This window comes from Triticum urartu, chromosome 2A (genome assembly GCF_056163025.1).
Source record: "Triticum urartu cultivar PI428250 chromosome 2A, HENAU_Tu73, whole genome shotgun sequence".
Lineage (NCBI taxonomy): Eukaryota > Viridiplantae > Streptophyta > Magnoliopsida > Poales > Poaceae > Triticum > Triticum urartu.
In genome coordinates this window covers 151,569,465-151,585,679 of record NC_141874.1, presented here as the reverse complement: position 1 = coordinate 151,585,679, position 16,215 = coordinate 151,569,465, and the positions used below count along the sequence as shown (strand labels likewise).

The 16,215-nt window shown below is 54.7% G+C and overlaps 2 protein-coding genes across 2 annotated transcripts; both read right to left on the bottom strand.

Moving 5' to 3' along the window:
- Window positions 1–6,329: 6,329 nt before the first annotated feature.
- On the bottom strand, window positions 6,330–6,692 carry LOC147984341 (ethylene-responsive transcription factor ERF098-like). Its single transcript, XM_087541053.1, has one exon. It carries the CDS (start codon window positions 6,690–6,692, stop codon window positions 6,330–6,332), a length of 363 nt encoding a protein of 120 aa, XP_087397179.1.
- A 1,642-nt stretch (window positions 6,693–8,334) lies between these two features.
- Window positions 8,335–10,630, bottom strand: LOC125536452 (uncharacterized). Its single transcript, XM_048699681.2, has 3 exons — window positions 9,795–10,630; window positions 9,334–9,693; window positions 8,335–9,244 (listed from the first exon to the last, which is right to left on the bottom strand). Exons 1-3 carry the CDS (start codon window positions 10,317–10,319, stop codon window positions 8,603–8,605), a joined length of 1,527 nt encoding a protein of 508 aa, XP_048555638.1. The 5' UTR covers window positions 10,320–10,630; the 3' UTR covers window positions 8,335–8,602.
- Window positions 10,631–16,215: the final 5,585 nt, after the last annotated feature.

Below are 16,215 nucleotides of genomic sequence, written 5' to 3'. Positions count from 1 at the left end.
CCTCAGTGGACCACTATTGTCAAGACAATACCCAACCCTGTCGGAGAAAAGATCAAAAAATTTGCCCAAGAGTAAGAGTGCAAGGAAGGATGTCGAGCGTACCTTTGATGTTTTGCAATCTCAATGGGGCATCGTTCGGTATCCTGTTAATACCTGGAGCACGCAGAAATTGTGGGAGGTGATGACTGCTTGTGTGATTATGCACAATATGATTGTAGAAGACGAGCGTCCGGAACGTCTGTACGATCAAGGGTTTCAGTTTCAGGGTGAGAATGTTGTGCTTGAGCATGGAGGAGCGGCAACGTTTGAACAGTTCACCCAATTTCATCGTGACATGTGTGATTGAGAAATTCACGTGCAACTGCAAAATGATTTGGTTGAGTATATGTGGACTCATGTTTGCAACCAATAAATGTATCTTCTTTTATTCATTTGCAAAGCTATGTAAGAACTATCCGAGACATTTTTATTTTTTATTTTTATTCAGTTAAAACTGTTATTTGACTATATTTTTAAATGCAAAATAGGGTGGCCAACCGGCCACGCCAGCACATATGGGTCGGCGTGTTGAGCACGCTGCCGACCCATATCTAAAACAGGGCGGACGGCCGACTTAAACGGACAAAAAACGAATGAAATTGCCGTCGGTTTGGGTCACCCATTAAAGTTGCTCTAAACAAACGTGGCCGGACCAAATGGGTCGCGCGTTGGAAATGCACTTGTGCCCGAAAATTCGCCGTGTGTTCTACATGCTTGACATCCAAAGCTGACACACAGCTCCACAGGTCCTCAGAAAGCAGCGGAACGGATTTGAACCTGCGCTGAAATCCATCATTCGCAGGCATCCAGGCCACCTGAACATCCTTTATCAGGAAAAAGGCTAAAGCAAAGAACACCAAAACTTCCCCCGCAAAAAAAAAAAAACCTAAAACTTGCATGCGTTCCACCAAGACAGCTTTAGATCAAAGATACACATGCCCGTCCCGAAATCCGGCTTTGTCCTAATCAAATCAAAGATGTCACAACACAAAAGAAGAGAAAAGAGGGGGTTGCTCCTGATCAAGTGAAGCTTCCGCTGCCTTTCCATGCCTCAAAGATTGATTTGCCTCCAACCGAACAGACACTGGCCAACTCGCGAAGCAACGTCTCTAGCCGGATGATCTAGGGGGCTAAAGGCGGCCATCTGACAGTGATTAGCACGCAGCAGGACAATGAATCATCCATTATTGGGAGCCTCCTGTGTTCCCGGGCGCATGTCTGAGCCCTGCACTTGCGCAAGCAAACCGCTTTCGAATCGGCTTGACATAGTAATACAGAGAGAAAGGACAGGGAAGGAAGATCAACACGACCAGCGCAAGATTGGTCTGGCGCTGCTCTAGGCGGCGATAATAAATCTGGTAGCTGGGGAAACAAAGGGCACAGCTAATGCGTCCAGGGGCGCGTAGGGCCGAATGATTTGGAGCATAGCGTCTTTGTGGCGTATAGAAAGCTGACACAAACAAAAACATTTAGATCCCATCCATCCATCCGTCCATCTCCATGAGAGATGAGACCTAGAGCGCCTCGGTACAAGCGAGCGGAGCAAATTGATGCCCCGACCCCGACGCTGTTGCTCACATGCAGATTTGCGATCTTGCTCCTTGGCAAGATTATGTCGGATTCCACCTCCTGGATATGTGTAAACAATTGGGCAAAGCATCCTTCATGTTACGGCGCACATGGTGGCTGGCCTGGGCTGCGATCTTCGGACGATTAGGGGACATCGATCTGGTGATACCACAGTACATGGTACTGCAAACGCCAAGTTTATCTTATGATGCGTCTCAGAGCTGCCCCCCGTAGATGGATTGATAGATATTCTGAGGATCGATGAACAGCGCCTCATAAAGCATGGCCAAAGAAGCAGAGGACGGTAAGGTTCAGTCTGATCGATGGCTACGAGAAGATAACCGAGAGAATGAATTTTGCAGCGCTTGAAAGTTGAAACCTAGCCGCTTTATGAAAAGCTTGGGTTGTAGGAGCTATATGGCTATAGTGCTAGAATAGGAGCTCAAACAAATTAGCCACGGTGATAATCAAATAGAGAAGGTGCCGTGCATGGCATGGCATGCAGCTCGACCGGATGATTGCGTCAAACAGGATTAGCATGCGTTGGAGGGCTATGATACGAGCCGCGTTTCGGTAGCGTCTCTCCCTAAACTGATAGCGAGCCGGGACGGAGTGGTGCAAACGTAGTAGCGCTAGCGCCTGCCATGGCATCGATTGGAATCAACACACGAGGGGGCAATTGAATGAATGAATACAAGAGAGAAAAGTTGGAGCTACGTTTGCACTGGAATTGGAGGCCACCAAATGATTCCATTCCACGCAAGGAAAGGCGCACAAAGAGAGATGGCATGTTGGTATCGCTAGGGTGGTCTTTTTGGTGTTACCAACTCTCGGGTTTGAGTAGAGCACAAATTAGTGGAGACATGTACGATCACGAACCGGTGGTAGCGATGTCATGCTACGCATACGGGTCCGTAGCACTGGTACGTCCCTTGTGGTAAACTTACACGGTACTCCTAAGCAAGTAGTACTGGCAGTACATAGTACTATATCAATTCATAGCCAAGTACGTACGGGCACAAGTGGACGGCAACGGCTTGAGCCTGTGAACCGCAGTGGTCGGTCAAACCTCTGTGGAATATACTACGTATTATAAGTCAACTTTAGCACCAAAAGCAGGAGGTTTAACAAACGGTTCCACTTGGCCATGAGGTACACATTCGCGTCGGCAAAACGTGCGAGGTTCTCTTCTCTCTCAACAACCGATCCACAGACCGGCGGCCGGGTGCAGCGCATACTTGAATAATTCTGAAACATACAGATAGACAAGTAATAAAAGGATCCGATGTGACAATCCTGCATGTAGTACGTGCAGCCGTCAGCTTTAAAACCGTGCAAACCGTTCGCGCGAATTAGGCGACAAAAGCTCGCGCTTTAGCTTTGTGATCTCGACCCCCGGAAACCAAACACATACCACCACAAATCCTTTTGCAGGATAAAAAATGGTGTCCTTGACTTCATAAAAACTTTTTGTATTGAGACGTGGGACTGCATAAACGTACGTATACAGCGTATGCTTCGATTACTAGTGCTCACTCCATTTCAAAATATAGTGCGTCCGCGTTTCCCGAGGTCCAACTTTGATCATAAATTTAACCAACGAAACCAACTGCTGCGAGAGAAAAAATTATATAATTGAAAAACTTCTTTCGAATACGAATTCACTGATATGATTTTTGCTGCCGTCATAATCGGTCTTGGTAGTTAAATTTACGGTTAAAGTTGAAGCACGTGGATAGAGGAAGCACTACATTGTGTAATGAAGGGAGTAGTGTTTTCTTCACCAACAAAAAGATTAGAGCAACTTCAGCGCGCGCTTTATCTCTTTTTCGTTCATTTGGGTCGTTCGTCCCTTTTTGTGTCTGGATCAACTGTGCGTCTAACATGTCTGACTCATATCATGTCTGCACACAATTTTTAAAAAGTCCGCTGCCATAGATTATGCTAACAGTCATGTCATCGCCCAGAGTTCATGCCGACGCAATGCCAACGGCCGGCATACATGGTAGTCTAAAAAAATATCGCACAGTTTATACCGACGCACATGCCAGAGGCCGGCACACATGCTAGCACAAAAAAAAGGCGGGAATTCAACCATGCCATCTCGGCCATGGTCATGCCAGCACACTTGTCAGCATACAAAAAAAGGATGACACTATTCGCCATAGATCACTCGTCATCGAACTTGAGCATGTCGGCCTGCATCTTCTCGAACCATGACCTCTTCCTCGGCGACACCGTGCTCAAGTTCACCTTCATGATCTCCACCCCCGTCATCATGCTAACGAGCGTCACTTCTTTTGCCTTGGTCTTGGCATTGGCGGCCTTGATCTCGAGCATCTTCTCTTGCTTCTCTGCCTTCAACCCGAACATCTTGGCTTGCTTCTCTGCATCGAGTTCAAGCCTCCTTCTTTGGATCTCCATGAAGGCGTGCATTTGCTCTTCCCTGTCTTGCCGGCGTTTCTCCTCCCTTGTGTCCTTCTTGGTCATCATGACCTCTAAAGTGGCATGCAAGGCAATGGACGCCGCCTCGCGCTTGTCCTCCTTCTTGGAGTAGGTTTTCCCCTGCAGTCGTGGCTTCTCTCCCTCTCCGTGCTCCTCGACGGCTTTCTCCCCTCCCCCCAAACACCTTGGCGACGGCATATTGCGCCTTGAACTTCTCCTCCCCGTTGATGATCATCCAAAGATGGGTGAGTTTGAATGACTTGCCATCATGTTGGGCCTTGAATGCCTACAAGCATATGGGAAAATGGACATATAAACATAACAATACGAAGAGGGCGCATGTATACCATGTTTTTTAGGCCGCTCATGCGACGTGCTTGGATACTCTCAAGGGGTGCACAAAAACTTATTGCACTCTTGTTGTATCACCCTCCACTACTTTGAGAGAGACACCCACCCGCGCTTGCTCTCCATTTGGTACGGCGCGAAGTTCTTGCGTTCATGGTACTCACGATGAGTACAAAGCCAAAAGGTAGATGCCTTTTTCTCGGCGCCGACCTTGGGATCTTGGCCAATGTCTCATGAACACTCGCAAGGGAGTTTGTCCTCCGGCTGCGTGTATGCCTTCGTCAGTTTGCTTTTGCGCTTCTTGTTTGCGCCAACTTGGTTGGTGAGCTCGTCCTCAAACAAAGGCTCCCCGGTGATGTCCATTTCATCCACTTCCTCAAGGTCATAGTCCTCGGTGGAATTCGTGGTCGAGCGGGAAGGTGTTGCCCAAGCCGACCTGGTCTTCCATGAAGGAGTCGTCCATGCCAGCTTGATCAAAGGTGGCGGGCCTGTAGGGCGCTCGATTGTCTTGGCTTTGTGTCTCGTCGGGATTGAAGGCAGTCGCGCCCGCATCGCCTGCAGCCGCTCCCCCCCCCCACCTGCGGAGGAAGCGGCTCCCACACCACCTTCAAAGATGATGTTCTCAATGATGAAACGGTTAGCCATCTCATTGTCACCGGCAGCCGACATTCTGTCGAACATGTTGTGGGCGTCAGGATGCATGTCGGCTGGTATCTTGGACGGGCGTTTCCTCGTCCATCTGGAGGATGATTTACCGGCCACCGGTGTGGCGTGGAGGTCAATGGCCATGGGCGCAGGCGTGGACGGCGCCACGACGCTCACCTCCGGTCAGCATTTGCCGGAGAAGCGGGAGGCTTACGGATAGACATGAAAGCCGTGAATCGGCTGCGTAGTAGATGCGCGCGGCAACTCTGGGAATATCGCCCGAGGGAATGCCGACGAGCCCGTGATGGTTGCTGCCACGACAGCGTTGATGAGCCCGTGATGGCCAGGGTTTAACCCTAGGTAGAGCAGGGCACGTTGTCGCGACGACTTGGGCACTGGTTTCCTCCCGTTGTGCGGCGGCGAAGAGGATGGCGGCGGCCATAGCTTCGAGCTTGCGGCCTTGATCGTGCCTCGGCCCTTCCTCTTGGCCGACTGCACGGCCCGCTCCTCGGGCGTCAACTGTTTCTTCTTCTTTGGCGGCGCCGCTGTCTCGCGGGGCGCGTGGGGCTTGCCTTTGGCGGAGGCGACGGAGGTGAGGCCAGAGGTATGCGAGGCCGACAGCGGACAAAAAGCGGACACGCATTCGTTTGGAGTCGATGCGTTGGGCCTACCTTTTGTGTCCGTTTTGATGCAAACAAACACACACGGACTAAGAGCAACTCCAATGGGGCGACCCATTTCGTCCGCCACCGTCCGTTTGGGTCGACGCAGACACAAAAGTCGGTCCAACACGTCGACCCAAACGGACACGTGTCTGCTTTCGTCTGCCTGCCAACCCATTCCCGGCCCATTTTTGAGCCGGATTTGCGTCGGCGCGGACACAAGACGGACGCGCGCGCTCGCCCTGTTTCCTCACCGGGGCCGCTGGTCGGTGGCACATTGGCCTCTCCACATCAAACAGCACACCCTCGCCCGCCTGCTTCGTCGCCGACGCCGGCAGCCATTTTTTCCAATAAAAATGGATACATAGATAGTTCTAGCGTACATAGATAAAAAAAGACTAACTACTCGTCGCTTTCCGACTCCGACTTGGTAATGTCCTCCTCCAATGTCTGAATGTAGGCGTCAGCATGCTGCTCGTCTTCGAAGTCCCAACCCAAAGTTTCTCGTAGCTTTAGTTTCAATTGAGCGGTCTGCTTCCGCGAACGCTTGTCCTCCCGATAGGCGGCTCGCTCCGTCCTCCTCGCGCCCCTCTCCGTCCTCCTTTGCTTGTAGAACTGACGCTAGTCGATGATGTCCCGCGGGAAGCGTTCGCGCCACACCACCATGGCTTCCACGTCCATCTCGGCGATGGCGAGGCGACGCTGCCGCCTCCGGTGGACACGGCGATCCTCGTCGGTGAAAAGCCGTGGTAGAGGCGCGAGATCCTGCGCCCGCTGGCTCGACACGTCGGGAAAATTCATATCCCGACAAGGCCTCAGGAGACGCCACGCCGCCGCGTCGTGCGCGCGGGCCGCCTCCTCTGCGGTGTCGAAGGTGTCGAGGATAAAGCGTTTCTCGCCAAACCAGATCTCGGAGGAGAAGGCGCCGGAGCGGCGCTCGCGGACTCCGCGAAAATCCGAAGCGCCCAGGCGACGAATCGACATGGTGGCGTAGAGGCGGGAGGCTAGTGAGAGGGGGCGAGACGTGTGGGCGGCGTACAGAGTGTGTAGGGAGTGCCTTCTTATAACGAGCGCCGGCCGTGGCGCACGCAAACCATTCCCGCGCGTTGGAGCGTCAAAACCAGCGCGCGCTAGGCCGCATTTCCCCCGCGCGCTGGAGCGCCAAAATCAGGACGACGGCATGACCGACGGCATGATCTAAAGCGTGCGCGGTCATGAAATGGGTCGACCCGTTAAGCGCAATGTGGATACAAAATGTAAAAGAAGGCAGACGGCGGGCGGGCGACCCAAACGGATAAAAAGAGGACAAAAATACCGCCGGGTTGCTTTAAATGAGTTCCCGCGTTGGAGTTGCTATTACTACTCCATCCGTTTCATATTGTAATTTTTTTTAACACTACAAATGTTCTATAGTATAGGACGGAGGGAGTAGGAGCGTACCACTGCTAGCGGAGCTACTACTCATTGTTCGCGCGACCTGGAAGTGGCGCACACAGAAAAGAAAAGAAAATAAAAGCAAAGCAAAGCGAGCGCAAGAGGGAAGTGACCGATCCAGGCAACGTTGGTGGGACAAGCAGGGGCGAGCACCATCATAGTACTAGTCACCCGATCGGACAGCGTGCTCGGCTCCCAAGGCCACAATAATTTGCCTGCGCAAACGGGCAACCCCCCATCAGGCCATCACCAGCTGAAGCACGAGAAGAGGTAAAAAACGGAAGCCTCCGACGTGCCGTCGACTGTATCTCCGAGATGGAGTACTGCTGCAACGATCGCTGGGGCATATTATAAGAAAAAACATACGCCCCTCATTAGTTTTGGCAGGCTCCGGCTTGGCTTGCATTGCATGTGTGTGGTGGTATGGCCTGTGCCCAGGTCGTCAGGTCGCTGGTCAATAAAGATGAGAAAATAAAGCAGCGGGCCGGGCAGCAGCGGTAGATGCCATGCCACCGCGCCAGCAGCAACCGGGTCACGCCGTGGCGCCACTGCAGGCGGGCCACCGTTCTGACCGGTCAGTCCGTGGGCCCCCCGGCCCCGCGCGATGGTCCAACAGAACAGAACAGAAACGGAGTAGGAGGCGAGGCGACCAAGTGCGCTGCTGCTGAATGGCGGTGTGATGTACTGCTGATCTCAGCATCCGATGCCATCCCCGTGTGTGTCGTCCCACTCCTCTCCTCTCCTGGGCCAACCAAACACACCCTCTAGAGATGCCCAGGAAGCTTATACTACTACAGCAGCAGTACACCACGATTTGGTTAGCTTCTAAGCAATATCTGTACTGCCACTCTACACCATTCGAGTAGTAGTTAGTAGCAAGTTGCGTCTCTCAGACGGAGTGTCATGTCTACCTGGGTACGTACATACATGTCCGTGTCAAGACAAGCAAATGGTGTTCTTTTTTACTCTGGAAGAGGCACCGAGCTCAAAATAAGCATCAGTACTAGGTATCGAGTATCATCTGTCAAGTGGCACGACCAAGAAATGGCAGCCGGCCAGCGGTAACACGAACCCACAATTAGTAGCCATCACAGCTCCGGGTGGCCTACAAGAGTCAGTCAGTAGGGATGCAGAGAGAAAAGGTCGGTTTGGTTGCACTAAAATTTCTGCATTCCGAGGATAAAGATTCAGATTCATCCAGGGCGGCCAGGTGACACGAGCGGCCTCAGAATCCACATTTATGCTCCTATTTACAGACAAGATCGATGAAGAACTCGAACCAACGAGTTAGAAGAAGTGTCTGATGATCACTAGGCAGAGGAAAATCGCACTCGATCTCTAGGAGTATGAACAAATTGGACGGGTTTAATTTAATTTATCTCTACCAGCAGGCAGACTGACCGACTGACTAACTAGCAACTGCGGCTAATTCTTCTTCACTCTGAGTCTGAGTCCGCTCCTCACACCTCCACTCTCCACACGATCTTCTCGCCGCGGCCTCCGGCGCCGGCATTGACGTGGGCGCGCTCTGCGGCCGCCGCGACGCGGGCGGGGTGCACGGCGGTGGACTTGGCGCGGTCGCCGTGTTGCGGGGGCAGCTCGCAGGCCTCGCCCACGGAGCCGGACCGGATGTCGGCCGGCGGGATGAAGCAGTCCACCGACAGGCCCGGCACGTTGAAGGCCACCTCCTCGATGCTCCACGCCTCCTCCATCCGCGTCTTGGTGTGGCTCATGGCCGCCTCGCCGAACCGGAACAGCGTCACGGCGGAGCGCCCCGCGTGCGCGATCATGATGCCCTCCACGGCGCGGTACTCCTCCAGGCACGAGCTGATGGTGGTCTCCCAGTACACGGCGTCGCCGCCCGAGTGCGGCTGGATGCGGGTCAGGTGCGAGTCCTCGATGTGCACCATCAGCCCCGTCCGCTGGCTGAAGTAGCCGAACAGCACGTGCCGGATGATCTCCGCCGGCCCCTCGCTCCGCAGCTTCAGCGTCTGCGGGTCCGCCGACAGCTTCAGGATGAAGCACTCCTCGCCGTTCACCTTCTTCTCTCCCACGCACCGCGCCTCCGCGAACAGCCCGGCCGTCGTCAGCGGATCAAGGCCCTGCATTGCGAGTTGGGAACTTGGTAAGAAGATCTGCGAGGTGGCGAAGAATCGAGGGGAGAAGAAGATGAAGGTGGCAATGTCGGGACCTGCAGGACGCGGCGGAGGGGGCGGACCGGGCCTTTGGCGGCGTGGGCGCCGAGCCAGGGGGTGTGGCGCCAGACGAGGCGGCCGTTGCAGCCGGCGTGGACCTTGCTGCCGCCGACGGCGAGCTCCACGTACCACATGCCGGGGGCCATCGTCCAGAGCACGAAGCCGCCCTGCTCGACGGCGGCGGCGCCGCGGCCGCTGGGCCCGCGGTTCTTGACGACGCGCGTGGCCGTCTCGAACTCGGACGCCACCATGCGTACCTTGCCCATGGCGTACGCGTTCCTCACCGACTGCAGCATCTTGTAGCCGCCGGACGCCGCCATGTACTGCTGCAGGATGTACTGCGCGGACGACGACTCCTGCGAGTTCCCAGAGCAGTCAAGCGAAGTGAGTACCAGATGCACGACCAAAAGCGGCATCACTTGGATTGGAAGCGAATCAACTTAAGATGTGGACGTACAATGGGGGTGCCCTTGATGGAGAGGAGGGGCAGCGGGTCGGCCAGGTTGGAGGAGATGGGCGCGAGCGGCGCGCCCATGACGCCGAGGAGGAGGCGGAGGTCGGAGTGCCGGAACGAGCCGCTGGACCCGCCGGGGCCGGCGGAGGAGGCGGAAGCCATGGACGGAGTGCGCGTCAGGTGGCCGCGGACCCAGTGCCCGAACCCCTCCCGCCGGCCGGAGTCCTCTCCGACGAAGTCGCCGGCGGCGAGGCGGTCGGCGTCGGGGCCCTCAATGAGCGGCTCGAGCACCTCGCCGCCCGGCCGGAGGCTGCCAGAGCGCGCTATAAGCTGCTCCGGCAGGTACTGCTGCTGCTCCATCTGCTTCTCCGGCGGCGGCGGCGGCGCCTTGCGACGGCGCGGGATCAGCATTCTTGCCGGCGACGCGCTCCTGGCCGGGGTCTTCCCGCGGGACCTCGCCGGCGACAGCCCCCGCACCACCTCCTCCTTCAGAGCGGCGAAGAACCCCTGCTTCCTCTCCTTCTCCATCGCGGAACTGAGCTAGGGGGTCTAATAGGGGAGGCGAAAGGATGTGCTTGCTTCACGGGGAGGGCATGGAGAGCGCGGCTGGGCCAGGAGTGGAGTAGAAGGAGGGGGGGAGTGGCGGAAAGATGTGAGGCGAGCGCGAGAGGTGGAAGGCGACGGGGGCGAGATGAGACGGGAAAAGAGGGCGGAAAAGAGGAAAAGATAAAGGGCGGGCGAGATGGGGAAACCGTCTGACGTGAGCGCGCTGGGGCGAAAGGGAAAGAGGCGAGGTGGGGTGGGATGTCGGGCGGAGGGAGAGAGAGAGGAAGAAATGTGTGCGCCTGCCTCGCTTGCTCGATGCTATCTTGCTTTCGACAGTGTCGCTCACACAAAAACGGTGAGGCCGGCCGAACAAACTGTGGAGCAGAATTAGAATCTGGATGGGTTTTTGAATCCCTGTCACGAGCCCGAGGCACGCCGTCCAGGGTGGAGGATAATTGAGCGCCGTATCGCCGTCATGTGTGTTTCTTTTCATGTAGGAGTGGTATTGCTACATGCATGTGGTGCCAAGATGGATGTGGGGGCAGTGGGTAGGTGGGTAAATGACTAAATGTGATGTGTTCTTGTATCTATCTATCTATCTATCGGTGCAAAACTTCAGGGTCCGTAGCTGTCGATGTTAGTCGGCATGCCGCACGCTCCTTGATTCAGGGCTCGCCGCATGCGTTGCCTTCCCTTTCGAAATCAATCAATGCTGCTGCTGCTAATAACACAAGGATGTCTTCTAAGCGTTCGAAGCTTTGAGGAAAAGAAATGGCATCTGCAAGTAGTCCTGCTAAACGCTAATACCATTCCCTGCAACCGCAGACGAATGGTACCGATGCCGTTGGGTGCAACAACAAATTCCTACGGTGGCGTTGCGCGTGCCGTACGCGCTTGTTCCGTGGACATGACACAACTTATTCACACCAGCGACTACAGTGTCGATTAGGTTGTTGATGTAGTTGTACTGTTGTCATGCTGCGAACGGCTTTTCCAAGGTCCTTTGTTCCGAAGCAAATCATGGCCGCCTGCCTGCGCGCACATCTGAAACGAGACGGCCCCTCCCCAACGTGCAACCATCGCTTTCCTTCCGCTCGGCCCCAGCGGCACCGCCGGGATCGCAGTGGCTCGCTCCCTCCCAGTCTCCCACCAACACCAACACGGCGCCGATCGAGCCCGTCCCGTGGCGTGGCCGGGGCCCGAGCCGCAGAGGTGGCGCCAACCAACGGGCAGCTGCGCCGCGGCGGCATCGGCGGAGAGAGATGCCAAAAGCGCGGCGCGAGGACACGTGGTGCGGCCGGGCGAGACGGGGCCGGGGCGGGGGCACGGCACATGACGCGCTCGTGAGGGGGCAGCGTCGGCGTCGTCGATGCCCGGCTCGGTGCGTGACTTTGACCTGCCGTTGCTGCGCTGTCGGAGGCCGCGCGCGCGCGCTTGCTTCGCCGCGCCTTGACCGGGTCGACGTCGACCGTCGACGTGGGCGGGCGCCGCGCGGGGCACGGCACGTCGGCGCCATCCGACCGATCTCCTTCTTGCCCGTTGCGGTGATCCCGTCTCGGGAGGTGATGCAATATGTATATTTCTCCTTCTCCAACGGACTAAAGAGAGAAGCAAAGCTGCACGTCTGCGTCTGGGAGGTCGCATGTACGGGCGGCAGAACATGGCATGCGATGCGATTCATGCGTGGGTTTTGGGAGGTGAGGCCGCGAAGATCAACAGTGCTATCATGTCGTTGACTTGTAAGTTGGCACGGGCGCGAGCAGTGGAGGTAGGGCATTTTTGTCTTGTTGCTGTGCTTTCACGTGCATGTGTGGAAGAGTGGGTGACCATGTGAAGCCATGATATTCATCTCGCGTGCCTTCCCAACGATTCAACATTTTATTTCTCCACTTCAAGATTTTGTTAAAAGAAGAGGGCGTTTTATTCGATTAGAGCATCTCCCGCCGTGTATAGGACGTGTTATAAGTTGGAGGGGAATTTTTGGTCCATAGGTGTATAATAAACCCTATATGGGAAAAGATGTAATTAAAAAAGTTCTGATATTTTTTTCAATAAACTTGACCTTTCGGTCAGAGCAACGTTTTGGCTCACTGGCTTGGATGAGTCCGGAAGTGAACAAAAAATCATTAAAAAAATAAATTCCAAAAAAATCTGATTTTTTGTGTGGAGAAAGATGACTGAGTGCGTGATGTCCGTGCCAAATTTCAGAGCATTTTGATGTCTGAGTAGCTCCCAACAAAAAAAGACAAGTTTGAGATACGTGAAAAAGTTTACTATTTATGCATTGATCACATCTTATTTATTTTTTCTTTATGCTGAGAGCTACTAAGATATTCAAATGATTTGAAATTTGGCATGCACCTCACACACTCAATCATCCTACATGCATTTTTTTGGATATTTTTTTAATTTGCTGTTCATCTACTGCAATTGAGCCCGGGCTCAAAATTGGATATTCACCTTCAGGGCAGTTGTGAAAAAAATCCACAAAAAGAAAAATCGCCATTGACTTCTTTAAAAAACATCCAAAATAATGTGAATAGTGACCGATAATAGCAAATATTTGATTTCTTTTACCTGAAGTCAACGCCGGTTTTTAATTTGTGAAAAATTATATACTAGTGCAAAAGAAAGTCAGTTTATTCTAAAAAAAACTTTGGAACTATTTTGACTTTTTAAATTTTTATTTCTTTCCCCATATAGGGTATAGATACAACCAGAAACCAAGGAACCAGGAACCAGGAACCAACGGATCCCCATCTCCTGGTGGCACAGGTTGCCCGACGGCAGTTGCCTCCCGCAGCGCGCCGGCCGGGAGCGGGGCTGGCGCGAGCCCCCTTGCCCCCTCGCCTCCCCTGCAGATGCGGCTTCGGCTCGGCAGCCATGGACACGCCCCTCCCCCGCCCCCATGGTTGGCCGATGCAGCTCTAGATTCGGTGCTCCGCATATGCTGCGTCCCTTCCGCTTATCAATATCGTCGTCCTCGACCCCCGCGTCGCCCGCTTCGGGCGACACGGGGGAACCCTAGCCACCACCGTCCGAAGCCTTCCCTCGGCCCACTCCCGCGCCGCCGCCGCTGGAGGGCTGGCCGGCGAACCCGCGTCGGGCCCTGGGATGGTGGCGGCGGGGCCTTTCTTCTCCGTCCCGCTGCTGATTCGGGCTCCCCCACCCCCATCCGACCACTCCATCATCCCTGTCGCTGGAGGGCTGGCCGACGCGGCCACGTCGGGCCCTCGATCTCCTCCGACGCGCCCCCTTCTTGCACTGCGGCGCCCTCCCCCGAGCTACGGATCCCCATCTCCTGGTGGCACAGGTTGCCCGGCGGCGGCTGCCTCCCGCGGCGCACCGGCCGGTAGCGGGGCTGGTGTGAGCCCCCTTCCCTTCTCGCCTCCCCTACAGGCACGGCTTCGGCCGACAGCCATGGACACGCCCCTCCCCCCCCATGGTTGGCCGATGCAGTGAAGGAAATATGCCCTAGAGGCAATAATAAAGTTATTATTTATTTCCTTATATCATGATAAATGTTTATTATTCATGCTAGAATTGTATTAACCGGAAACGTAATACTTGTGTGAATACATAGACAAACAAAGTGTCACTAGTATGCCTCTACTTGACTAGCTCATTAATCGAAGATGGTTATGTTTCCTAACCATAGACATGAGTTGTCATTTAATTAAAGGGATCACATCATTAGGAGAATGATGTGATTGACATGACCCATTCCATTAGCTTAGCACCCAATCATTTAGTATATTGCTATTGCTTTCTTCATGACTTATACATGTTCCTATGACTATGAGATTATGCAACTCCCGTTTACCAGAGGAACACTTTGTGTGCTACCAAATGTCACAACGTAACTGGGTGATTATAAAGGTGCTCTACAGGTGTCTCCAAAGGTACATGTTGGTTGGCGTATTTTGATATTAGGATTTGTCGCTCCGATTGTCGGAGAGGTATCTCTGGGCCCTCTCAGTAATGCACATCACTTAAGCCTTGCAAGCAATGCAACTAATAAGTTAGTTGCAAGATGATGTATTATGGAACGAGTAAAGAGACTTGCCGGTAACGAGATTGAACTAGGTATTGAGAAACCGACGATCGAATCTCGGGCAAGTAACATACCGATGACAAAGGGAACAACATATGTTGTTATGCGGTCTGACCGATAAAGATCTTCGTAGAATATGTAGGAGCCAATATGAGCATCCAGGTTCCGCTATTGGTTATTGACCGGAGACGTGTCTCGGTCATGTCTACATTGTTCTCGAGCCCGTAGGGTCCGCATGCTTAACGTTACGATGACAATTTCATTATGAGTTTATATATTTTGATGTACCGAAGGTTGTTCGGAGTCTCGGATGTGATCACGGACTTGACGAGGAGTCTCGAAATGGTCGAGACATAAAGATCGATATATTGGACGACTATATTTGGACACCGGAAAGGTTCCGGGTGAGATTGGGACAATACCGGATCACCGGGAGGTTATCGAAACCCCGCGGGAGGTATATGGGCCTTATTGGGCCTTAGTGGAAAGGAGGGGAAAGGAGCAAGGGAAGGGGCACCCCTCCCAAGCCCAATCCGAATTGGGAAGGGGGCCGGCCCCCCCTTTCCTTCCTCCCTTGTCGGAGGAAATAACCATGGGTAGCCAAGCCGGCTCCCCCTGGCCCTTCTGAAAAAATTATTACGAGCCCATCCGGCCCTCAAGAATCCAAGACATGGGGCCGCCTTCCCCTCGCCGGCTGTTTCCCAGGCCGACTATCGGAAGGCGGCCCGACTTCAGCCTTCATGAAAAAGTCGCGGGAGAGCCGGCTCCGAGAAGGCCGACTCCAAGAAGCCGGCTCCCATAAAGCGATTAAGATCGTACCCTCGAAGTCTGCACCCACATAACGGCGATGTGACGGGGCGTGGCTACAGTAAAGCTTGCCACCCCCGAATCCCGGAGCACGCCTGGCACAGTGCGCCGTACGGGTGGCTATGACCCGTCCGGCGTGGCACTGTTGCCACGATGACCCTGATGTCATCCACGACGGGCCGCCAGAGTGGCCCACGGGCGGCGGGCCCCTTCAGGCAGAGAGACACCCGAAGGCGGCCCGGCCTCCCCCAGTGGGCCCAAGACAGAGCCGGCTCTCCACAGCCGGTTTGCCACCCCCTCGAAGGGGGCACCCCATTAAGGAGACAAGACGCGGTGAGGCTACAGCGATCACCCACCGGACGGCGGCACTGTAACCACGCCCACCTCGGCGAAGCCTTCGTCACCAGGATTGAGCAACAGTAACCAGCCGTCAATAAGGCCCTGGACAGTGGGGCCTGCCTGTCGACCAAGGAGCCGGCAGCCGGCGGGACCCACCAGCCGGCGGGCCCCAGCAGCCGGCGCAGAAGCTGGAGAGTGTAGACACAGACGGCTGGGCCCCATGCCCAGCCGGATTACCATTGTATCCCCGGGGGGTAGGCCTATATAAACCCCCCGGGACACCCATGCAAAGGGTTGATCCCTGCTAGTTTTAAACACCACATAGGGAGGAGAAGAGAGCGGGCAGAGCCCTTCTTCCTCCTCTCGCCAAACAGCTCAAGGAGCATCGTGTAGCTTCTTGTTCATCTAGTGATCATGCGGAGACCCCGCAGAGCAGCAGTAGGGGTGTTATCTCCACGGAGAGCCCCGAAGCTGGGTAAGATTCGCCGGCGTGCATGTCTTCGCCTCATCCCGCTTCCAGGCACCGGCGACGTCTTACTGGCTCCCACCATGATAAGCCACCCGTTGGCATATGTCGCACCTACCACCCGACATTTGGCGCCCACCGTGGGGCTAGGTGCACCGTCGTCCGGAGACCTGTTCTGGACGGGAACCTTCTTCCTCCCTCGCGAGCGTAGC

Excerpts from the sequence above, each read along its gene's own strand:
- LOC147984341 (XM_087541053.1), bottom strand. The coding sequence starts at position 6,692 with ATGTCGATTCGTCGCCTGGGCGCTTCGGATTTTCGCGGAGTCCGCGAG.
- LOC125536452 (XM_048699681.2), bottom strand. The coding sequence starts at position 10,319 with ATGGAGAAGGAGAGGAAGCAGGGGTTCTTCGCCGCTCTGAAGGAGGAG. Across the intron at positions 9,694-9,794 it reads CCATCAAGGGCACCCCCATT|GAGTCGTCGTCCGCGCAGTA; the intron begins GTACGTCCACAT and ends GGGAACTCGCAG. Across the intron at positions 9,245-9,333 it reads CCCTCCGCCGCGTCCTGCAG|GGCCTTGATCCGCTGACGAC; the intron begins GTCCCGACATTG and ends CTCGCAATGCAG.